Source organism: Camelina sativa, chromosome 20, assembly GCF_030686135.1.
Source record: "Camelina sativa cultivar CO46 ecotype springtype chromosome 20, ASM3068613v1".
NCBI lineage: Eukaryota > Viridiplantae > Streptophyta > Magnoliopsida > Brassicales > Brassicaceae > Camelina > Camelina sativa.
In genome coordinates this window covers 19,310,242-19,336,177 of record NC_141899.1, presented here as the reverse complement: position 1 = coordinate 19,336,177, position 25,936 = coordinate 19,310,242, and the positions used below count along the sequence as shown (strand labels likewise).

Genomic DNA, 25,936 nt, shown 5'->3' with positions numbered 1-25,936 from the left:
CTTCAGATAGATGCAAGGTAGTTAAGTGAGCGTGAAGAGATACCTGATTGTCAGATCGAGGGTTTGGGAGACGCCAATTGTCGTGGTTATAGACCTGAGCCAGTGTAGCAGTTGCACAAATGCCCAGCCGGGTAGTAGAGAGGAAAGTTGATAGGTTTCCAAAAGGCGACCAGTTATCCGACCAAAACCTACAGGTAATCCCATTGCCAACTCGTAGCTTTATCCAATTGTAGGCCATATCTTTAACTTTGAGTAGCTTGTTTGCTAACCAAGAGAAATTTGGTCGCTTTTTCATTGTCCAGAAGCTGCTCAGTGATCCTCTCAAGAAGTGTAATCTATACCAAGCCACCCATACTAAGCCTGACCGAAAGAAGAGTAGCCAAATAAGTTTTAGTACACAAGCCGTATTCCAGGTAGCTAAATCTCTTATCCCCAAACCTCCTTGATCCTTTGGCTTTGTTATATTGTCCCACGAAACCCTTGCATTATGACGACCTTCACAATGACCTTTCCACAAGAAACTACTACACATAGTGTTAATTTTCCGAATGCAAGCTTTTGGAAGCAAGAAGGTTGAGCACCAAAAGTTTGAGATCCCTGCTATGACTGTGTTAATGAGCACAAGGCGACCTGCAAAAGATAAGGATTTTGAACACCAATTGTTTATTTTGCCTTTTACTTGTTGTAGTAATGGTTCACAGTTCTGAAGTGTTAGCTTCTTCGTGCAGAGGGGAACTCCAAGGTAACGAACTGGAAGAGTGCCATGAGGAAGGCCGGTGGCTACGGTGATTGAGTCTATTTCTTCTTCTGTTAATCCACCACTATAGAAAGAGGACTTTTGTAGACTGATTGCAAGTCCTGGTCGCTCTTCAAATTCTTTAAGAACCTCCAGGACATTTTGGACCGATGAGACAGAACCATCAACAAATATGAGAAGATCATCAGCAAAACAAAGATGGGTGAGCTTGGCGGTGTCACAGTTATGATGATAGAGAAACTTCCCTTCCTCCGCAGCTTTATTCAACATAAGGGAGAGGTTATTCATCGCAATGACAAACAGGTAAGGCGAGAGAGGGTCTCCCTGCCTTAAACCTCTTCTTCCCTTAAAATATCCTTGAACTGTTCCATTGTAACCAATTGTGAAGTTTGGTGTGCAGATACAAGCTTGGAGCCAACGGAGATATTGATTCGGAATCTCTAAAGCTTTTAAGCAGGTGAAGAGAAAATCCCATGAAAGTGTGTCAAAAGCCTTGGCAATATCAACTTTAATAACTATTCTCTTTGGTCCTTGACTTTTATGGTAACCATTTACTATTTCAGCAGCGAGGACCGTATTCTCCAGAAGAAGGCGATCAGTTAAGAAGGCTGTTTGATTTGGAAGAATTAATGATGGTAGGATGGGCTTTATCTTTGCAACCAGAAGCTTAGATACCACTTTGTAGAGTGTGTTCAGACAAGAGATAGGCCGGTAGTCCTTTATCGATGACGCACCTGGCTTCTTTGGAATCAAGGCCAATATAGTAGCATTTGTAGATGAGGGGAGGAAGGACGAGTGGAAAAACTGAGTGATCGAAGAAATGACCTCTGGTCCTAGAGTACTCCACACTGCCTTGTAGAAGCCTAACGTGTAACCATCGGGTCCTGGAGCCTTGTTCGGGTTCAACTTATGCATCACCTTGGTGATATCTGGGGGAGTTGGCACCATAAGCATAAGTTGCGAGTGATGGCTTGAGATCCTAAAGGGATTTAAGTTCTGAAACCAAGCTAGTGAAGACCGGATGGAACATTGTGGCAGATTTTCTGGCCCAAGGATAGCTTGGAAGTGACTTATTGCATGGATGCTCATTTGCTCAGGATCTAGTAAAAGCTCACCAGTGTCCAGCATAAAGGATCGGATAGTATTGTAGTTAGCTCTGGACTGACACATCTTATGGAAGTAAGATGTGTTTAAATCCCCCTCCTTTAACCAGTTTACCCTTGATTTTTGTCTGAAGTAACTTTCTTCTATTGCCCTCAGGAAGTTCCACTTGGTGTGGAGGTCTCGCTCTTGCTGAAAGGTTTATGGAGAAGGGTGCCGCAAAGCATGTACATGTACATCCATTAACAAACGGTTAGTTTCACTCACTCTCTCTTGTATTTGTGAAAAATTCTCTCTGTTTATATGTTTCAAGTCTCTTTTAATGGTCTTTTGCTTCCAACAAATGTCTGCCAGAGTTGAAGCAAAGCTTCCGGCCTGAGCCCAAGCCTCATCAACAAGTTGGTGAAAGTTTGGGTGTTTGGTGAGGTAGTTGAAGAATTTAAAAGGCTTGGTTCCAGCTTTTGGGAGTTGGTAAGCAAGGTCAACAAGGCAGGGAGTGTGGTCTGAGGGCAAGGGGGGGAGGAAAGTAGCAGTTCCATTAACCAGTGGTCATTAACCAGCACACGACCAAGCTTTTTGGCAACTAGAGAAGCAGGCTGGTTGTTTGTCCAAGTATAGAATGGACCTTGAAACCTTAGATCAAAGAGCTCCAGCTGGGAGAGGCAATCACGCAGTTCCGTCATTGGAGGCGTAAGGTAGTTCACATCTGGTGATGAGTGCTCTTCAAAATGAGTAATTTGGTTGAAGTCACCACCAACCAACCAAGGACAAGTGTGAAGGGAAAAATAACTCTGAATCTGCATAAGTTCAACCCAAAGGTCTGTTCTCTCTTTCCTTACATTTGAAGCATAAACCGATGTGAACACAAACTGAAACTTGTTTCCAACTGTTACTTCACAGGTAAGGGTTTGCCTCGACTGATGCATCACTCTAACAGTAGCAGGGTCTTTCCAGATTACAATAATTCTTCCATCAGCATCAGACATGTGATTTGAGATGAACTTCCATCCCGGACATGCTCTTTCCATTACTTGGTTCAGGGTAAGATCTTTTACATGTGTTTCTAAAATTGCACCAAAAAGTGGCTTGTTTCTATTAAGCCAATTGCGCAGGGGCTGATGCTTATCCGGGTCATTTAAACCTCGGATATTCCAAAAAAGTGGCGTGTATCCATAGTTAATGGGTAAGAGGTTCTCCCTCTAAGGACGGAGAACTGGTAGGTACAACAGTGACTCTTGAGGAAACATAATGAACAAAAAGAGAGGGAGGATTAGTGACATTGGGTTCAACAAAAAGAGGAGGGGAATGAAGGGATGGATGGGAACGAGTGCGCTTTAGAGTTGTTGGAAAGTGTTTTCTGGTGAGTGAGGGTAGGGATACGGCAGGCCTGAGGGCAATATAGCTGCAGGGAGACTGAGGATAAACGGGCCAGTGGGTTCTGGAGGTTCAGTATTCAAAAGTGGTTTAGAGGAAAGCGGTTTTTGGTGGTGGTGTTGAGCAAGGACTTGTTTCACAGAGGGACCGGGTTTATGGCGATGTGGTTTTGATGGGGACTGTTTCTCAGAAAGGCATAAAGGGGGGGGGGGGATTAGAGTGGGAGGTGGAGAGGACTGAGAACGGGTTTGATAAGGTTGAGTTGTTGGCAGGTTTAGAAACTGGCTGGACAGGTTTGAGTGGTTTGGCAGGAATAGTAGGATTTAAAGTTTTCTCCGGAACTGGTACAACAAAGTGTGCAGCAGTGCAGTCAGTGTTGGTGGAGAGGGTAGGGTTCGGTGCAGTAGTGGGGGCATCAGAAGTTGGCTTTACTTTTTCTTTATAAACTGCCTTAACTGACGGCGTATTGTTTTTCTTTCGAGGTGGAGCCACTGAAGGGGTCTGTTCGGGAGCAGGAGGTAAGAGGAGACAGTTCTTTGCTACGTGTCCCAGTTCTTTACAGTGGGAACATGTAGGAGGGAGCCAAGAATACTCAACTGCAATTTCTACAACTTCACCACTATCTCTAGTAAACTCCACCACCTTCGGTAGCGGTTTTGTAAGATTAACTAAGACTTTAGCATGAGAAACCTTGAGGCTCACAATATTTAAGGTAAAGTCATCTGTTTCCTTTGGTTCCCCCACTAGACCAGAAATTAAACTAATGCCTTCTTTCGAGCGCAGATCCAACGGTATATCAAACATATGGATCCATATGGGGATGGAGTCCATCGCAGGGGCCTCAGAGGAAACTGTCGGAGCCCAAGGTACAGTGTGAAACATTGAGTCTCCAACATACCAGACACATTTTCTAGTACTTTCTATCGGATAAAATCATTGGGAATCCGGACAAGCATAGATCAACTTTGATGGTTCATATGAATTTCTAACCGTTGACCTTTCCCCCACATATGATTTAGGACACTCTAGACCTGATGGTAAGGGGGTGACCTACCTTTGAAAAAGCAAATGATGAAGTCTTTATGAAGCTGAGCCCCACGTTCAAAGACTTGATCAGGAATATGCACTCTCGGGCGCCCAGATTCAGAGACAGTAACTGGAGCAAGCCGCTTTAGAGATCTGTCCACCGTTTCCCTCATCTTCTCAACTAAGGTTTTACCAGCCGGAGCTTGCATTGAGGGATTTGTGGATGAGTTAGCGGGTCTTCCTGGTGAAGAGCAGGGAGAACCGGTGCAGAAGTAGTAGGACCAGTAGTGGTGTGGGTGACATTGTTCGCAGATGGAGTTGGGGCTAATGTAGTGGGTTTTTTGGGGAGGGAAAGGGCTGGGTGAGACGATGGAGTTGAGGCAGGATTAGTGAGGAGTGGAGAAGAAGCTTTCGGGGTTAACACAGTAAAGTTTTCCTGAACAGTGTTTTCTTCAGGAACAGTACAACCAGATCTAGGGTTCCGGTGAGCTAGATTTGGGGAGCTTGCAATGGAGCTTTCAGCCTAATGCATCTCAACATCAGTAGTAGGGGTTGAAGCGGGACATGGACCGTGCACAACAGGCTCTACGAGGCGAGCAGTTTGTTGTCCAAATTTTTGCTTGCGGGAAATTTGAGAGGAGAGAGGGGGGGAATTGAGCTTGGTCAGGAGGGTCAGGGGGGAGTAAAGGGGGAGGTGTGCTCTCACCAGCAGTGAGAGGCGTTGGGCTCAGGGCGGAAGCACGACCATTAGAGAACTAGGAGTTCGCCGATGGGGTCGCCATCGGAGAGAATATGTGTTCTTATTTTTATATGTAAAGTATTAGGTTATAGGTAACCATCACTCTAGATTCTCATGTTTTCATGTTTTTTATTTATAGTTTATGCATTAGAGTAGAATTACATAGCATTTATATGTTTGTTTGCATAAACAGGTGCATTAGGTGATTTGGTGTAACACCTGTGTTCTGATAAAATAAAATATTTGAGTTTTTGTAGGGACTGGAGTGAAATCGATTTAATTCCAGTTGGTTTGTTTAAATAATCAATTTATTATTTTAAGTCAAAAGGATGGTTTAATAAATTAGGTGATATTGGTTAATTTAATTAAACTGGAAGTTAATCGTTGTGATTGTGAGTTATGTGTGTTGGTGGTCACGTGTACTGGGTGTGGTCTATTACGATTAGTCCAGTTGGTTCGGGAAGGTGGTTATTGAACCAAGCCCAATTATATATGTGATATCTTTGCCTTCCTTGCGACCACCGTCACTTGGGGGATCGGAAAGCCTAAATTAAATTAAGAGTTGTCATGCCGTTAGTGTGGTGGTGGTGGCCGGTAGTATGAGTAACGGAGAAAGCAGAGTTTCAGTTGTATCGTGAGAGAAGAGAGGGCTTGCTGTGGTCGAGGTGGTGAAAGGAAGAGAAAGTTGTGTTCAACTGCTGGTGGTGTCGCGAGGTAGGAGAAGAAAAGGCGAGCCGTGTTGCGTGTGAGGGATGGTGAACAGATCGTGAGTAAAGAAGCACACTATTGCCGTAGAAGAAAACAGAGCAGATCAGAGAGAGTAAAGGTACGTGATCGTGATCTATGGAGAGAGATCCGTGACGAGAGAAGAGGAAAGGAGACGCGGCAGAGGTGGGTTTTACCACTGATGGGTCTGGTGACCCATTCCGTAGCTTTGGAGCGTCTCTTTGGTGGTGTAGGCTTGTAGGAACCAGGCCAGGTTGGATCTGAGAAAGGAAAGGAGAAGAAGAGAAAGAAATGGAAGGAAAATGGAGATATAAGCAGTGTGGAGGAGCCAACATCGTGGGTTCTTTGGAGCCATATATGAGGCCTTTACGGAAGGTTAAAGATATGGAGGTGTTATCTCCATCAAGCCAAGACTTCATAGCAACTAAGAGAGCTTCATTTGGAGTAAATTTCGAGGAGTTATCTGCGTTGCTTTCTGGCCAAGTAATTTCTGGAAACTGTAAAATCTGTGTTAAGTATGAACCCTAGAAACTGTTCCGAGATGGTTCTTTCTAGGCAACGTTTGGAGGTCCAAAACTAGTCCGATCGGGACGAAATTTGGTGAATAGACTCTTGATACTACTGGTTTCATATCCAACGGTGGAACTGCGAATTGAACGGTTAGTTTATGTTTTATTCGTATGATGAAATGAAAGTTTTGTATAGATTGCATTGTGTTAAGTTGTGTTGTTTGTTGAACCAACGTGCTCGGTTTGAGCTGAAACATTTGTTAGAGCTTTCATGGCTTATGGAGCAAGTTCATGGTGGTTGTAGAACCAAGTTAGAGCTCAGGAGTGTAGGGTTAAAGCTAAGACGTGGGTTCATTAGAGAAGTAATTCCATGGCTGGATGGAATAAAATATTCCAGCCAATCTCTTTTGTTATTCGGTCGCTAGGGATGATTGGTTGTGCCACTCAGTAACTAGATAAGGTGGTGTTCGGGATACGTGTTTAAGTGACTTGATCGGGTGGATCATGAGATGGTCAGTGGGAGGAGGAATCAGAGTCTACAAATGTAAGATATTTGTGGAGCTGAAGTACGTTTGTATGATTCCTTGTGTGTATAGCCAGAAGAGTTAGTTAGTAGCTGCAGAGTATGAGTTAGTTGGATCTAGCTAGTTTTTCTTGGAAGTTTTTGTAAGGAGCAGTTAACGCTAGTTATCGCATCGAAATTATGGGGTTCCACTGAGATTGTTTTATGTGTGTCTTGTGTGAGGATTGGGAATCTGGGTGCGGTCGTTTTATTTGGAAACACTAAGAAGGAGTTCATAGCATGAGGAGATTCTCAACAAAGGAAACAAGGATCAAAGAGAAAATGAAGAGGACTCGACCAAGGACTAGAGCCGGCACACGACCGAGCAGTCAAGGCACTCGACCGTGAGGATTTAAAGAAGGAAAAGGCACTTGACTAATAACCCGGACGAGCAGACGGTCGAGCGTGTGTTCGAGTGCGTGTCTATGACCAACACGCCAACTCTCTATTTTGTTTTCTAGCTAACTAGGGCTTCCTTCTTTTTCTGTAAGCTTGTGAGTCTTTGGCCATAGATATCTTTTTTTAGCTCTAGGTTTTTTTTTTTTAATCTAATGTTAAATTATATTCAAAAGAAAAATATAACGTTTTTACAACTTGTGCAGCTTTTGTTGAAAAATAAAGTCTGAGAAAAAACTAGAAAATCCTAGGAAAAATCTTTAGTCTAAACTCTGGATTGCAGCCACATCTGAAAACCTTCATCATATCGCCGATCATCCATTAGACCTATAGCAAGAAGCTGATCTCTGACCTGCCTATCTACCCACGCGATTATGGTCTCTGCAGGCTTCGGTGTCTCACCATGCCTTCGACCATTCCTTTCCCGCCAAAATGTATAAGTCACCTTTTGAAATAGGTAGCGAGTAAGAAAACCCTCCACCAGCTGGAGATTCGGGTTAGAGATGTAGTCGAGAAGGGAACCCCAGTCTGTGGTGAACCTTGTCTTGAACAGCCCTTTGGCAAGAGCTGACCACACAATAGAAACAAAAGGACAAGCGAAAAAAATATGATCACGGGTTTCCAAGGTAAGTTGACAAAACACACAAGTTCCCGCAGCCTGCCCATTCCAAGCAACCATACAAGCACCGGTAGATAACCGATCTAAAACCGCCAGCAAAACACAAAACGAGTACTTAGGTGTGGCATGACCAAACCAAACTCCCCTATGCCATGCCACAGTACTCGACGTAGTATGAGTGTGGTTCTAGGTATCACGAGTTGAAAATTTTTGTCGAAACACATCATTTTTTCCTCGCCAGAGTACTCTATCATCCCGCTCCTAACGTTGCTGCCATTGTAGAGACAATATATCCTCAATCGCATTAAGATGGTCTGCGCGGTGCCGCCTATGCCAACGACGAGCCCACACCACCGCCACTGAACTCTGCCAGCTAATTCCCAGGTCCAATACACCACTCTCCCCCACAACATCAGCAAGTGTACCCATGCTTGACCAGTTATCAAACCAAAAAGAAGTGTTTTCACCGTTTCCCACCTCCACTTTACAAAAAGTTTTGGCAAGGTCACGGTACTTTAGGAGCTTTACCCATATCCATGAGCCCAGACTAGTAGTACCTTTTATGGACCAGAAAGAAGCTTTGCTTCAGCAAGTTCATATGAACCCATTGTACACACAGAGAGTCACCTTTTGAGACTAACCGCCATATCAGCTTCAGAAAACAGACCACGTTTGCCTCATGAAGTGATCTTAAACCAACACCATCCTCATATTTTGGTTTACAAACAACTTCCCACGCCACTTTAGCCTTTCTCGTGCTCATCTCCATTCCTGACCAGAGAAACGCTGAGCACAGGGAATTTATCTCATCGAGACACTCCCTAGGCAACCGATATGCACCCATCCAAAAGCTACATACACTCCAAAGAACAGAGGAGATCAAATTAAACCAACCTGTAAAAGAGAGGTAACGAACCGTCCAGGATCCAATCCGCTTTCTGATCTGTTCTAATAAAGGAGAACAGTCGGCAGTGGTAAGATGTTTGGTAACTAGGGGGAGTCCCAAATATCAAACCGGCAGCGAGCCTGTGACAAATGGGAGCGTAGCAGAGTCAGGTCGATGAGTGATGTCTCCCGCCAAGTAGAGTGTAGATTTTCCAAGCTTATACTCAGGCTAGACAACTTTGCAAACTGAGTGAAAGCCGCAATAATGTCCTCAATAGATCTTTCCTTACCATCTGAAAGGACCATGAGATCGTCTGCAAAGTTAAGGTGGGTGAGACCGAGAGATCGACACCGAGGATGATACCCAAAAGAGTGAGCACTTGCCGCCCTATCAAGCAGTTTCGGTAGAAAATCTATGCAAATGACCCCGAGAACTTTTGAAGAAGCCCGCTGGCTCACCGTTCATGTGAACAGAGAATGAAGTTGTAGTTACACGTAACATTATCCAGTGGATGAACGTTGGAGGGAACTGCATTGCGGAGAGGAACTGAATCAAAAGCCTTTGAAATGTCAATATTTATAGCACATCGACCAGAAATGGAGTCCTTGTGGTAGTCCTTAACTAGTTCAGTAGCCAGCAACACATTCTCAATCAACAATCGATCCATTACAAAATCAGACTGATTGCTGGAAACAAACCTTGGGAGCACCCTCTTAAGTCTGTTAGCAATGATCTTGGAAATGACTTTATAAATCACATTAAAGCAAGAGATGGGCCTATAATTCTTCATTTCCTTCGCAGAGACTTTCTTAGGAATTAAAGCAAGAATGGTGGAATTAGTACCTTTAGGAAGAAAACCCTTAGCAAAGAATGATTGAACAGCGAGCACAAATTCTGGACCCAGAATCTCCTAAGTAGCTTTGTAGAACTTCGAAGTAAACCCATGAGGACCAGTTGATTTATCATGTGGTATGGAGAAGAGGACCTTTTTAATTTTCTCACCCAAAAATTCCTGGAGTAATACTTGTTGGTCCACTGCAGAACAGCGGAACGGCAGTAGGAGCTCTATCTCCTCCACTGTGGTGCCCTCAAAACCCACGGGAATGGTCTGCAGAAAGTCGCGAAAATACCTTTCAGCCTCAAATTAAATTTCATCATTAGTGACAATAACTCTCCCATCAGCTCCCTGAATCTCTTTAATAGAATTTGAAGCTGTTCGTATAGTAACCGCTCGATGGAAAGCTTTGTTATTCCTGTCTCCCACTTGCAACCAGTGCAACTTTGATTTCTGTTTAAGGTACTTTTTTCCAAACCCGCCAAAAACTCCCAGCGCTTGTAAGCGTTATTCTCCTATACCATCGCTGTAGGAGACGGGTTAGTAAGGTTTGTTTGTTGCTTTTGGCATAAAACATCAAACGCTTCCTTAGTCTTCTTAAACAGGTTCTCCAACCTACACTTTGCCAAAGAGCGCATTGCTAGTTTTAACCCCTTAAGTTTCTTAGTAAACCGAAATAGAGAAGAAGTAGACAGAAACAGAGGCTGCGTCTCTTTCCAGTAGGTGTCTACTAGCGGCTGAAACTCCTCCATCTCAGTCATTAGATTGACAAATTTGAAAGGCTTCCTCCTTTGAACATATTATCTACATCCCCCTTAATCATAATCCTACAGTTCAAATGGTCATAGCAACCTCCTGCAGCAAATACACTATATGCCTGCGAAAACAGCCGTGTCCATGCATTATTGACCATCACGCAATCCAACTTTTTGAGAATCAGATCATTATCCCTCTTGTTACACCATGTAAAAAGGGAACCATGAAAAGCCATATCTACTAAAGAACAATGATTCACCACTGCTTGAAAATCCCTCATACCACCGGACGTCATCGAATTAACATCAACCCTGGAATGCTCCACCATATCCAAAGTTCCATTAAAATCACCAAATATAAACCAAGGCTTATTATGGAAAAAAGGCGAGTTAGGGTGTTCTCGCAACTCCTCCCATAGAACTTTGCAAGCCTCCACTGTATGCAAAGCGTAGACAAACGAGCTGAAGAACTCCTCTGCTTGATCTTCAAGCTTCACAGAGCAAGTTACCAACTACTCACTCTTGTAGAACAGATCCATTCGCATTGTGTCCTTCCACATGACCCAAATGCGACCCCGAGTATTAAACTCATAATTTGTCAAAACGGACCAACCAGGAAACAAACGACTCACTAACCTTTGAGCCTTCCTTTCCCGAACCCTAGTCTCCAATAAACAACCAAACTGAAATCTATTCCCCTCCAACCACTGTTTGATAATGTAATATTTTGAAGATTTGTTTAAACCACACACATTCCAACAGAACCCTGACATTAAGGCTTCTAGAGAGACTTCTTGTTCTGAGCAAGAAGGGTTGAATTGTTCTTTTTAGTCGTTTTGGAGCCCTGCATTAAGTAGGTCTGCACCGGTTCATCCGCTTGCGTTCCACACTTGACAACAGTCCCCGATTGACGATTAATTTCCTGCTGAGAAGCGAGCGTTCCACCATCAGGCAGAACCTGCTCCTCCTGAACTACATCTGATTCCCTATCAACCTCGTCAACATCCTCTAAAACAGAGTAAGAATTTTTTAGCAGTGAACCCGCTCTCACTTCTGTTACCTCCTTTCTCTTACCCAGATTTCCCCGACCAGATTTCGGAGTGATCCACGCATCCGACTCCTTTTCCACATCCGTCTCATTCACCGCATCGGGGCCCTGTTCTGACCTTTCGTGATCCCTCAAATCCGAAGATAAAGCCACAAGTAAGGTCTCCGGCACTTGAGACTGAGTTTGGACAGCAGGAAGAGGGATGTTATGAACCTGAGCAGGGGAAGGGGGCAGAGTTTGCTGATTTTGAACTACCGCAAAAGGCAAACAAGAGGAGCTAAGATGACCCCATTTTTTACAGCAAGAACACCTTGGTGGAAGCCATGGATAGCTGTATTGTACAACATATTCTAGCTCCTCCTCCTCCTCAGCCGTAAAAACAAACTCCCGAGGCAAATCCTTCATTAAATTTGCCTCAACTAAAATTTGAGCTTCATCAAAACTGACACACGCCTCTGTTTTAGGATGCAGCCTAACAGGTACACCCACTGCACTTGCCAGAAGCTCCAGACCCTTCTCTGTGAACATGGTAGGTGGAATATTTTTAAGTGTAACCCAGAGAGGAACCGACCGCATAGCTGGCTGAGCGTCCGCCATTTAGAAACAATCATAGGGAGATCTGCTATGTTCCACATGCCATGGTTCAGCACCATGTTCCTCATTCCCTCATGACGAACACAAAACTTAACAGTGAATTCATTCACGGCAAACACATCAATCAATGATGTCCGATCACCAAGTTGCCAAATCTTATTCACTATCATGTGGATTTTACCAACATGAGGAGCTTTCGAGTTGAGAAACTTCCCAATCACGAAGTCTTCCCATAAGGGTTTTTCATCCACAAACACCTCCCACGGCACAACTACCTTCTCCTTTCCATCAACCTCCAAAATTTTGAACTTTTGCTGAGTGAACTTACGTTTTCGAGCAACCTACAAGAAAGAGCACTTCCCGCTCTGATCCCCCATTCCAGGCTGAAGCGACGATGAAACTGTCGTTGAGCCATCTTTAACCTGACTTCCTCCCGATGAAACCTCTACAGGAGCCACCGAAACTTCCTCACTGACTCTCCTCTCTTACTCCCCCCCCCTCCAGAGCCTCCCCTGCACCAGATCCACTAGAGACTGGCCAGATGGAGCCACTTGTGGCACCATTCTTGAGGAAAACGCAAGAAACCCTAATCGCTTTTTTTCACCCTTGCCACGTCAGCAAAACAAAATTTTCCCCGTCTCTCCATCTTTTTCGCAGTTGGCATATTAGCTCTAGGTTTTTTGTAGCCACCTCATACTTGTAATCCAAATATCTTTAATTCTGTTTGGAATTTGCATTTTACTTCTTTCTACAAAGTTGTTTATCTCATCATTATCTATCTAATATACAAGTTTTAGCAATTTTTGGGTTTGAGTTCATAATCATGTTTAGTAAGTCTGAGTAGTGATTAGGTTATTAAGAATATGTTAGGTTGGTAATGAATTTAGTCTGTTTAGAATGTTTAAGCTTAGATTACATAGAATCCCATCTGGATTAGGTGCTCTTAATGCTCTTTCCTTTCTGAAAAGGTTGAATTAGCTTGATCCTAGATGTTTCAGCACCAAAAATGTGTTTGATGAAATGTTTGAATGACTAATACCAAAGATTTTTATGCCTAGCTGAAGAGACTGATTGCCTAGGGTGATTATTGATAGTAATGAACTGGAATTTAATGTATGTTTGATTATGTTCTAGCTAATGAGAATTAGGTCTAGAAGTGATTGAACTTGATTGTTATTATCACGAGAATGAATTAGTAAGGTTTTTATGTTTATTGTCTAGGGATTATCTCTTTGTGAGTTTGTTAAGCATTCTATATAGACTAAGTTTACTGCCAACCAGTTATTCTCATCCTTAGGACCTAATTGTTCATTGTTTGCTTCTATTTCTTGCATTAAATCATTTTTTCTTACTGCACTAGTTCTAGCACTCGATCTTGGTTCTTATTGCACTTGTTCGTTTGCTTACTCGTTTGCATGATCGTTTAGTAGTTATTGTTCTGAATTGCTCTAGTTTTTATAATTTGCATATGTTTTGTAGTTTAATCATGCTTAGTAGTATTGGCTTTAAGTTGTTTAGTTTATTGCATTTCTGTTTCACCCTAGGTTGATAGTCGAAACTCCCATCCTGATTGTCTTAACTTGTATTCATTGATTGCATCCTGATTGTTTTGCATATCACCCATCGTGGATTGAGATCTTATATACTACACTGCATAAGGTTAATTGAAACCTGACAACGAACTTGTCAAAATATTAGTTTCATCAACCCACATTCTGAATTTGATCGTGCAAGATGGATTAAATGTCATAAGTGAAACTTTAGAAAAAATTAGGGACAATGTGAAGTTTGAAGCTTTGAGAGTCTAGAGAACAAATATTCCAAGGCTGTGTTAAAACTGTTGGGATTCATACTAAAGTTGGTCTTATTTTGGATGTGACAACACAATGGAACTAAACACATTTGATTACAGAGCGATCTAATTTAAAGATGTGTTGCGTAATATTGCTGAAATGGAGCCGAGTTGTAAGTTTTTTCCATCCAAATTGAAGTGGTCAAGAGCAGAGATTATGTGTGAGTTATTGAGACCATTCGATGAAATAACTAAACTCGTTTCATATTGTAAATATCCTACTGTGAATTTGTACTTCATGTAGGTTTGGAAAATTGAAAGTTGGCTAAGAGCTCATGTGACATATGATGATGAGAATATTTGTGAAATGGTGGATACTATGAAACTGGAAGTTTGCCAAAGTATTGGAAAGACTACAATGATATACTTGTGATTGTTATTTTTTTGGATCTAAGGTTAAAGGTTCCATGCTTAAAAAACTGCTTTAACACTTTAGACCAATCAACTAGTAAATTTACATTAGATCACATCCGTGAGAAAATGAAAAGGTTGTATGGGGTTTATAAGAATTATCTTGAGACCAAAACTTCAACTTTACAAGTTATGGAGGATAGCTTTTCCATAAGTTTATTTTATCAGTTTACTCTCATAATATTTTATTTCGGTCACCATTTTTTCAAAACAAGTCTGTCAGGTATCTCTTAAAGATGTTTTCTCTGATAATATCACATAACTTCAAAAATACTTCAGGGTACATACAGTATACATCTCGAAAGCGTTTGTGATCTTCCTTAAAAAGTTTCTCGAGGTAAATGTAGCCAATTCTTGTGATAGGCTTACGAATCGGACGCTCGATACGTTTGTTCATACAGTAAGCTCTTTTCGTATATTTCAGTAGTAATACCAAAATGTATATTTCTGATTCGTCATCTTCATGATGAGATTTATCCTCTCTCACAATCGTGTGATCCATGATATACAGTCCTTGAAAAACATATTTATTAATCAGTTAAATGATAAATAAGAATAAAGATAATTTGATGTGTTAATGTTTGTTAAACGTAAGTTGTAGGCCACTATGCATCAAACATATAAACACAAAAGAGAAAATCTGGGAATAAAAATTCAATTCAATTCCAACTGGCAAAATATTGTCTCACCAAACAAGAAATAAAAACAAATATTTAAAAGAAAACTCAAAAGCAATAATTATATAGAGCCAACATTGCTCTGAATCCAACCAAAACATTCTTCTACCGACATGTCTATGAAGACATCTTTCATTCCAAGTGAGTAAATCAAGGTAACTGCTTTGTAGCGAATATGATTTTCTAAATTAGGAATTTTCTTCATTGCTTCCGAGACATTGTATTTTTTTTTCAAAGCTTCTTTTTCCTCAGCTTCACGTCTTAGATTTTCTTCTCTTTTCTCAGCTTCTCTTTGTTGTCGTTCTTCTCTTGGTTGTATGACATTAAGGATCTTATTACTAACTTTGATCATAGGATCCTCCTCATCATTTTTCAGTTTATCCACATTGCTAGTAGCTAAGGTTCTAGGCCTCTTCCTTGGAGGAGGTTTATCCATCCGTCCTTTTGGATTTGTGACTTGAAAGGGTGGTGACATATCACATTCTCTTGATGCTGATGGATCTTGAGATGAATGTTCAAAAGCTTCATCACTGATTATGTTATCTCTCACTCTTTTACTCTCCCCAATAAAGCTTGGAGCATCAGTGGTATCACCCATTCCAATTGCAGAACCATCGGTAGCTAAGCCACATCCAAATATGAGTTGAAGATCCTCAAATCTTTCATTTGACTTATACCGTAGATGTTTATGTTTAGGATGTTTCTGTAGATAAAAAAAATATATAGATATATCACTCATACGATATGTACATTTAAAAATAATGTTGTATGCTTAATCATATATAATCAAATACATACCTTGAAGTACTCTTCCCACACTTCATCCGGAGCGGTGAACTTTTTCATTTCAGGATCCCATCCAAATCCAGAATTAAAGCGTTGAAGGTCTAAATAATTGTTGTACAGGCCTCTCAAGTACTTCCACCTACTTAGGTACTGATTGTGATTTTTTTTGGCATCGAAGTCTTTCATTGAGAACTGGTAAAAAATTTTGCTCCACAATTAGTTTGCTAAAGTTACCGCTATTATCACGCCAGTTTCGGTGAACTTCATCAGCAAGTAGCTCTACTAGCACTTTTGTCTCTTCTGGTCCCCACTGACTATATGGACCATTTTTCTTACTCTTTTGGGAATCTCCCATTCGCTAAGCATATATGTATCAACAATAATAAGAAAAATATTGATAATCACTAGATTATATCACTCAGTCAAAGAAACGAAGAATCAGACACCCAAACATAAAGAAGATATAATAGTATATGAATACAAAACCAACGATTTCAATATGTTACCAATTATTCAACCAACGATATAATAATACATCAGAATTTGAAAGAATATGAGAAAGCCTAGTTGTATCTGTAACTTTGGAGATCAAGTAAGTTTTTTTTTTTTGATAAAAGCCAAAACCAACGAGTATGACTTTGGCGTTGGGGTTCTGGAGATTTTAACATCCCACCATGTCCTTCTCCGAGTCTCTTTCTCTCTTTCTCTTTATATCTTTTTATCTCTTTTTTGACAAAAGCGTTGAATAAACAAGAGAATATTGTGTAATATAGTTTGAGAAAGTTTGAAAGATTTTATGAAAGATTTTACAAGATTAGGAAAAACAAATCATCAAGATTTTAAAAAACTTTCTAAACAATTTCTTAGAATCCTTCACTTTATACTTTCTATGATTTTATTTAAAGTCATTAAAATTCTCTTTAAGGGGGTGTTATTCAATGAAGGTTTTTAATGGATTTAAAGTATTAGTACATTTAAGAGTCCAATGGTTTTTAATGGATTTAATCCCAAACCAAACAAAGTCAAAGTCACATTCATGGACAAAGCAGGAACATGGTGGATTGTCCTTATCAAATGACATTGGAACATTGAGAAGGGTTCCATGGCCGAGAGACACGAGGGATTTATCTGTTCATTGGAAAGGAAGAGGGTGATTGTGGGTTTAAGGTCGGATATGGCTTGCTTGAAGAGGTTTGGGTAACTACCACTCCTTGGAGCTGGGGTCATAATGCCAATAATTTTCAAACTTTGACAAGGGGGATAATCTTCCTTGCTTTGATCATTTGCAGTTGATAGTACTCGTGACACAGGAAATTTGTGGGAGAAAGGTTGGGGAACTTTCGGTTATCACCTTTCCTTGGAGAAGATATCATAATGCCGATCTTCCTCGAGCTTCCGGTTTCTGGACACATGTTGCAAAGTAGCACTTGAGAGGTTTCGGGAAGCAAATTAAACAAATATGAGAGGTTAAAGAAGCACTGGTGACCATCACTCGATAGAGATGTAGTCATAATGTCGGTCCTCTTCAACCTTCGCCAGTCATGGGTAGTGACCCTAGATGATTCTAATGGCAGGGTTCACAAATAAACTTTGTACCAACATAGCATCAATGGTTGATTATGTTCCAATTGTAGCCTTTAGATAATTAGTTCCATGGATTGACACAAATGTATGCTACGGGAAGAAAAAGAAAGATTTGGAACAGGCATGGATCTTTGAAGTACGAAACTTGGGTTATAAGGCCTCGTCAAGATCTTGCACAGCTCCGGCGTCAAAACAACGCTCATTTCCAACTGCGACCAAGTAGAACACTTGGTTAGGGGATCTGAATCCGAGGAGTAGAGAGGTATTTGGTTGACTTCTAGGGAAGCTGACAGAACAAAGGCTAGCAGGGCGTTCCGAGATCTTAGATTTTGCATCAAATGACTAGGAACTCAAGAGAATCAAATTGTCGAGAAAACCCACCGGATGAGATGGAGAGGGAAGAGAGGATGAATCTAAAACATGGCCAAAGTAGCGGTTTGGTATCTCGATGAACCTCCGGTGAATTCACAATAAAACCACAACAAGCTTAGGTAGGAAAGGAAGACACAGGGATGTAAGAGCAGGCGAGCAGCTGTCCTGCGGCACCAATCTGACTCGACGCCATTGGAGGAAGATATCTCGGGGATTGTGCCAGAGAGAGAGAGAGCGGCTAGGGCGAACAGACTTTTAATGGTGAGATGAGAATGGTGTCTTCTTAATCAAGTATATGTTTATGTGTTTATAATGTATGAATTTTATGCATTCTTTTCTCTTTTCTTTTTCTTTTTTCTTTTTTTTTTTCTCTTGTAAAATTAGAACATGAAAATCAGCTTTAGATATGTACTTCAATGAACTAATCTTAAATATGGTTACGTTTAACAGTTTTTTTTTATTTATGTATTCATCTTTAAGCAGAAGTTCTCAATAATCAAAGTTACAGCCGAGGCGTTTTACAGTTTAAATGTTTTATAGTATTGGAAATAAAAATAATTATCTAACTAATCTTATTATGGTAATTTATATTTTAGATTCTTACTACTAAGTTTAATAAACATACTAGATGAGTACCTGCGCTAAGCGTGGGATTTGTGATATATATTTTTTTTGTAAACCTGTTATATTATGTTAAGATATATAAATATTAGTAAATCAATTTTTTAAAAGTATGATGTCTAAGTGTTTTATTGTTTTTATAAAATATGTTTTATTGTCTATTTGAATGGAAATTTGTTATTTTATTATTATTAATCACTAACAGATTTTCTAAATATGTTAATGATTAACTTTTGGATAATTATTGAAATAAAATAACATAATAATTCCCTTTATTATTTAAAGGGATACTTTGTTAGTTAGGAATTAGGAGTACCTTGTTTGTATGTAAATGTTAAATATAATTAGTGAATATTTTTAAAAACATATTCGTTAGATTTTAATAGATAGTCATTAAACTCCATTAATTTAAACTATAACGTCCTTATAAGAGTTCGCCCTAATTTTCTCTTTCAGGCACGATAACCGAGACGCCTCCCTTTTCATCTCCTTCCGACACCGGTAGAGATCCGGCTCGCCGGCGTCGGGATCTCTTTGTCCCTCCCCTCGTTTTCTACCTCTTCTATCCCCTTAGGTTCCCCTTTTGTTCTGTCCTTTTGTGTCCCGACCAAACCTCTTCAACCACTCTAGATCTAGACGAAGGCTTGTCTTTGTACATCTACAGCAGGATATGGGTTTCGGCGAACCCCATCCTCACCTACTCTCGCCCAGCCTTACCGTCGACGGCCCAACAGTCCCTGTGTCTCTATCTTTCCCGATCCGGATCATGTTTCGCCCCTGAAGCTCCCTTTCCCTCCACGGCTTCCGAGTTGATGGTTGGCAAGGAATCTTCCCGAGATGCGACTTACCTCCGCCTGTGGACTCCCGTATCTAAGATCTATCACAGTACGAGCTTGGTAGACCCATGGTAACTCCCCTGGCCATTCCCAAAGTCCTTTGGATCTCTGCAGATGAGCTCAGGACTTGCATTCGGATTGCAACAATCCCAAACGGTCTTACCCATCTTCCAATACCCCAGGTCTACTCTTTCTATCTCTATGATAACTATTAATAATTTCTTAGTTTCTTTGGTTGAACTCAATGTCCGAAGACTGCATATGAGAATCCATTTAACTAGAATGATTAGTAGTAACATAGAATATGGGAGATCCCTGGCCTCTGCTCAAGTCGTGATTTCGTTTGTTAACTGGAAGAACCACAACCCGCTTATTCCTATGCTAACTAGCGTTTCTAGTTCTCAACATCATTCCTTCACCCGCACCATTTGGGTGTTATTATCAACCCACCATACCAAGCCTAATCCTTGGCTAGTCTTGGATCTTGTCCCACTTGTATTGTCCGATGTTAAAACCTTGAAGTCTTATGGTCTTATGCCCTGTTATTCCACTCTTACATCCGACGATTTCAAGCAAATTTTCTTCAGCACCATCTTCACCACTCGGATTGTTTATTATCGAAGTTATGCCTGGTGTCACCAGTTTGCTCCTGACCCTCCGCTTTGGATGTTAAAGCACTCTACCCTTGACCACCAAACCTTGGTCTACCGAATTCTTGCCAATGTGGTGCTCTTGGTAGTGCCCCTCGCTCCGGTGAGTGTACTGGCTATGGATTTGCTCTTAACGTCACTTTGTCTATCGACCGTGACTATCTTGTCATCCGCCGAGTTTCTCGAGGATGATCAATCGAACTACCATGATCTCACATGTTTCAAGCCGCTCCTTAGTGACTATTTCATAGCTCTCATGGACTCTAGTTTGATTTTATCTATCTACTATTTTATGGCATTGGGGAATGCCCTTCTTTGTAACCTTTGTTTCAGTCTAAACTTTGAGATCTTTGAATCTCTCCCTTTGTATTTGCTTTGATTTATTGAATGAAAGCATCTTGTTGTCCAAAAAAAAAAAAAAGTCATTAAACTCCATTTTGGAAAACCAGTTTTTTCTTTCACACTCCTCATGTTCTTTCTCTACGTTCATATGTTTCTCCTTCATCTAACCCTATCCTACATGCATTATAGAATTTAGACTTATTAGTTAAAAGACATTATTAAATATTAGTGTATAGACATTAGATTCAAAATAAAAAGAAATGAGTGAGTTACATTTTTTTTAAAGCTTACTCTTTTTGTAAATATTTAGATGGCATGAATGCTTGAGTCAAAATAGAACTTTGTGGTTGCTCGTAGAGTTAAAAGTATTGGCTACCTGTTTAATATATACAAAGTGAATATGTATTAGTCAATATGTGAGTATAATGGAAATTGTTGGTTATAGTTTAGACCGTTTAATTATCTTTTTATCTTGTGGTAAAAAACAAGGCCTTCAAATAGTTTTGAGTTAACCCTCATTACCACCATGAAATTTGTATTGCCTATTGGTGAGCTAAGATGTGAGAGGAAAGTTGATATAGCGACGTTCTTTTGAAGTTTTATCACTAAGGTTTTGCACCCTCGTTACCACCATGAAAGTTCTATTTTGACTCAAGCATTCACGCCATCAACTTTTATTTTCACATTTGGTAACATATTATTCAGTTTTCTAGGACAGATATAAGTTATAACAGAGGTGTTTACCACATTCGCATGAGACGGACAGTTATATTGCTGCATAGATGTCCCGATTGTTACTCTGTCTAGAGCGATGGTTTTATGTCGACATGTCGTCAGACGATTGAGGAGTATGACTTGCTTTCTCGGTTACTCTCACAATCGAAGGTCAAGCTATGTGGGTGGGGGAATGAATGTGTGAACGTTATTTATATGTGAGATATATATATACGTTACGTAGCAATAATTCAAGTATGTTAAGAATTTAAGAAGTTGGAAGGATTCGTTTATTTTCTGACTATATTAATATATTCTGACCTTTGTGATACACGTACGTACGGTTTAATTGAAAAGCTTATTTTTTGTGGAAATCTTTTAAAAAAATTATGTAGTTTTATGGAAATCTTATGTTGAATTCCAGCTGAGCATTTTTAAATTTAAAACCGCAAGTTATAGTTATAATATGATTGTTTTAGTTTAATAGTTACAATTCATATGAGGTTGTGCTATAAGATTTCAGAATCCAAAATTCAATCAGTTTGTTTAATAGTTACAATTCATATGAGGTTGTGCTATAAGATTTCAGAATCCAAAATTCAATCAGCTTGTTTTTATTTTTAGTTTTATAGATTAATTAGAAAGGTTGAAATCTCTTTCAGATAAATTTGGAGTTTATTAACTAGCGTCTAAGTATCATATGGAAGTGTTATTTCGTAACGGCCTAACTTGACATGTGAGTTGTGACTTACTGTTGTTAAATTTATTAACTATTATTTATTCACTCTTGTCTTTCGTTTTTCTCCAAATCAATTTGTTCTTTATATTTTACTGGTGAGGAGATCAAAAGTTTTGGTGGTTACTTAATTAACTCTTTGTATTTTGAACACGTATTTTAATGGGTATAATGGATATAGTTAAAGTGTTAGATATTAATTTATTATATATATGAATTTTCAATTTTAACAAATAAAAATGATTTTTGTAAAAAAGACATGTGTCACTTTCTCCCGTGCTGACATGGCGAAAAGATGGAGAAAGTTGAGCAACTTTCATAATATAGATTTCTGCGCTGTACACCGCGGGTATACTTACCTTAGTTAGTGTACAAATCCAACGAAAAGTATATCATAAAAAGACTCGGGTCAATGTTTTATTTTTATATCAAGTTTTGGGAAAAAAGTATATAGAGAAATACTCTAATATTTAATGGGTTAACACTTAACACTTAACATTATACTAGGTTTGAACCCGCGATACATTGGAGGATAATTGTTTTTTCATATGATAAATTCTGATTTATTATGTATTTTTTACAATTTTAAAAATACATGTCTAGTTTGTATCTTTTTGTCTATAAAGATAGTTGTAAGTTGTAAATATCGGTAGTTGGTTATTGTGTTTATAATAGAGGCGTAGAGCTATCAAAGCGGTGTTGCCTGTCCCATTAGACTCATGCGATTGGTCAAGAATATTTTGATTTCCGCTGATAGGGTGATCCGTTCACTTCCCGAGTAGTATATATATTAAACACAAACACGTCCGGCCAATGTAAACCACCGATTTAATTTAAATAATTTGAAATCAATTATTTTTAAAAAAATATTATTAAAAAAATAAATATAATAATTTATAAGAGAAAACATTTTTTCAACCAAACTTTAAAATTAGAAAATGACTCCTAGATTGGTTGCCCAAACCGGAGGAAAAAAGTTTAGAAAAGATAGAAAATAATATTCTTATATATCATTATATTATAAATATTGTAATTCTACGTTATTAAAAATTCTTAAATTATACCACATGTTTAATAATTTATGATTACTAAACTGCTCTATTAATATATAACCCATTAATTGTTAAGTCTTTTCTCTTTTTAATTGATTTAGTGTATTAATATGGTCTTTGGTTAAACTTTTTCAAATATTAAAAAAATGGAGATATTGTAGATACACATTTTATTTCCTTTTATAACGCAATTGCATTATACATGAACATGTTTTTTATTTTATCAAATAATAAAGAACATGTTCTTTATTAAAACCGGTTAACGAAACCAAACTCAAATACTTAAATAATAATAATAATAATAATAACATATGTGTGTTAGTTGGACCGAAGATCTAATATGAAGTCTCAAATACATTTTCCCACAGGTCGAATTTTTTGAAAACACGCGGATCTTTTTCTAATTGCATGTTAATTTTTAATTTATAATTTTGATTTTATCATTTTCAATTTCAATTAAACATCTCCTTAATGAATATTTCAGTGGCAAATGTTGTAAATAAAACTATAATTTCAGACATTCTTAATTGTGTACTCCTCTTTAAATAGTATTAAAATTGTATGTGTTACTAGAAAAATTTATATTAATATTTAATGTGTTAACTCTATCTTCTTCTTTTTTTTGGTATCAATGTGAAGAAAAGAATAAGCTTTGTTAGACATAATACTTAAGTAGTGATTTGCCACTATTACAACATCTTTAGACATAAAAAGTATGTCACATGTACACTGTGATTACTTTAACCATTTTTAAATTTCATTTAATTTCCTATTGAGATGCAACTACTCTTCAATAATAAAAATATAAACCACCCCCACATTCAAAGCATCTTCTTCTTTTTATTATAGCGATCAAATTACAATGGATTAAAGTATTAGTAAATTAAATTCAATTAATTCACCCTACCTATTCCTACGTCCAATAATTCAGTGTCTAATTCTAAATTATATAACTAAAGCTGCAACTGAAGACTAATAGAACCATAAAGATTTATAAATAAGTTTAGAACTTCTAATTAACAACTTATCAATTATGAACTTGAAAGTAGTTGGTGATTAGTTTAATCGAATATCGTTATTCTGTGTGCTAAGTCCACGAATCAGAGTGCCCCATGTGATTGCTATATTTTTTTGTTAATTCCCCTTTCACACTATACAATTCATCACTTAATCTTCAGATAATCAGAACTGATTAATACACCCATCATTGGTTCTTTTATTACGCTAATGCTAGAAGAAAATGCATTTTTGAAATGTCATATATGTATTTTACACTAACTCGCGGTTGTATCAAAACTGCTTACATATTTTTGAAATATTATATATGTATGAAGAGTCCTTAATTACTTTCACTTAATTGAGAAACTAGGTGCTTTCCCATGCAACGCGTGGGTTGTGGTGTAGTTGGTACTTTCTTGTTTTTTTTGGTCTTTTTCGTTTTCTCTTTCGTATTATTTCGTTTTAATTAGGCATATACGGGCTTTGCCATCATTTTTATTTATACACTATATGTTTATACCATTTCGTTTAGATGTGTATAATTGTGGCGTTTACTTTTTATGAATTATGAAGATGTTGTTTCTTGCTTTTGAGGATCCAATCTTATCATTGACTGATATTGTTTCCAATACATTTATTGTATTATAGATTTTCTAATTAACTGCTTATGTAAACCCTTCATACGTTGATGTTGCAATAATAAGTTATTTTTAAAAAATATCTTCCATGTAAGTGATTATGTTTGTATGCCCATGTTTTGATCTAATATCAATAAGATCGTTTCTGTTTTTCTTTAGTTGGCTTTGAAACCAATATTGAGTTAAGCAAATAATAGGTCAAATTATGGTGTTAATAAGGAATATAAATTCTTATGTATATATATTGTATGTATGTGACTATAAATTAAGCTAACTAAAAAATTATGTAATATTTAAATACAATCTTGAACATATATATATATATATATTTTTATTTGTGGGAGGAATGTATGAAATTATTGGATAGAAGTTATTTTTGAGTTAAATGACCTTTAATGTCTTTAAAGTGAGTTAAATATTAATAAATTTTTATATGTGTCTTGACTTTTTTTAAAAGGAATACCAAGTGTTTCCTTCCAAATTTGAAGTGATATAGCATTTTAGTTTTCTTATATGATTTTATGAACTTCAATGTAAAAGTTTTTCAAAGTAATAAGTACACTCACTAATTGAATTATAAAATTTGGAGAAATGTTTATTTCGTTTAATCATCTGCTCTTTTAAATAAATTAAATAAGTGTTGTTATTCCTACAAATAGGACAACATATATTATAGTTTAAGCATGGAGTTAAGCAATAGAAATGGAACTTGTGATTGCAAGACAAAATGCTTATATGTTACACATTGATCGTTTAAAAATGAATAGGAACATCTAATTCTCAAATAAATTTGATTGTTTTGTTAAAACCAACATATGTGAATTTATATTTAACTATGCAAATTTAAAAAATAAATATGAATAGATTAGAAAGGCAAGAAATATAAAAGAAATATTTTTTATATAAATAAAATAAAAATTGAAAACAATGTTAAATATATATAATACTTTCTACATTAAAATATAGAATCAAACTCTTACAAGTTACAACACATATGAGATATAACAACATTTGATATTGGTAGGAGAGGAGGAGAGAATGTTTACTATAGGATGGTAATCCAAATTAGATAATGGAGATGAATCTTTAAAAAATAGAACAATGTAATATCTATATATATATATATATATATATATAATACTTTCTAAATTAAAATATAGAATCAAACTCTTACAACACATATGAGATATAACAACATTTGATATTGGTGGGAGAGGAAGGGAGAATGATTACTTATAAGATAATAATCCAAATTAGATAAAGGAGATAAATCTTTTAAAATAAAAACAATATAAAATATATATCATGTAGTTTCTAAAATTAAAATTTAGCATTAACAATTTACAATGATATTTCATTTTTTTTTACAACCCATACAACAAAAATAAGAAATCAAAAATAACAAAAAAAACGAAAAATGATTTGAGGAATTGTAGAAGAGAATGAGAGAATGTGAAAATGAGATAGTAAAAGAATGTCAGTATGAGAGAATGATAGATTGAGAGAATGCTTATTTATATGATAAGAAATGATGGAAGTTACATTTAGAAGTATGGAGTTACAATAGTAATTTATTATGTTTGAATAGAATTGAGTGGTAGAATATGATTAATGCATAATTTATTTTATTTTCAGTTATAATTTTATTTTAATGTGTGAGTTAAATGTATTGTGTTTATTGGATCTTAAATATTATTTAAAGTAATTAGAAAGCAAATAAAAAAATAAAAAAAAATTAG

General features: G+C 37.8%; 1 protein-coding gene and 1 pseudogene across 2 annotated transcripts; both read right to left on the bottom strand.

Moving 5' to 3' along the window:
- Positions 1-4,439: 4,439 nt before the first annotated feature.
- On the bottom strand, positions 4,440-10,291 carry LOC147919165 (uncharacterized). Its single transcript, XM_087503873.1, has 8 exons — positions 10,052-10,291; positions 9,720-9,803; positions 9,154-9,605; positions 8,437-8,660; positions 8,076-8,366; positions 7,488-7,757; positions 5,900-6,198; positions 4,440-4,781 (listed from the first exon to the last, which is right to left on the bottom strand). Exons 1-8 carry the CDS (start codon positions 10,289-10,291, stop codon positions 4,440-4,442), a joined length of 2,202 nt encoding a protein of 733 aa, XP_087359999.1.
- A 4,538-nt stretch (positions 10,292-14,829) lies between these two features.
- LOC104770911 (uncharacterized protein At2g29880-like) lies at positions 14,830-16,008 on the bottom strand (annotated as a pseudogene). The gene is made up of 2 exons (XR_015593991.1): positions 15,666-16,008; positions 14,830-15,570 (listed from the first exon to the last, which is right to left on the bottom strand). The product of XR_015593991.1 is annotated as an uncharacterized protein At2g29880-like (transcript).
- Positions 16,009-25,936: the final 9,928 nt, after the last annotated feature.

Coding starts and splice junctions, on each gene's coding strand:
- LOC147919165 (XM_087503873.1), bottom strand. CDS start 10,291: ATGACTGAGATGGAGGAGTTTCAGCCGCTAGTAGACACCTACTGGAAA. Junction 9,804..10,051: donor ACCCGTCTCCTACAGCGATG/GTATAGGAGAAT, acceptor GACTTTCTGCAG/ACCATTCCCGTGGGTTTTGA. Junction 7,758..8,075: donor GTCTCTACAATGGCAGCAAC/GTTAGGAGCGGG, acceptor TTGTGTGGTCAG/CTCTTGCCAAAGGGCTGTTC.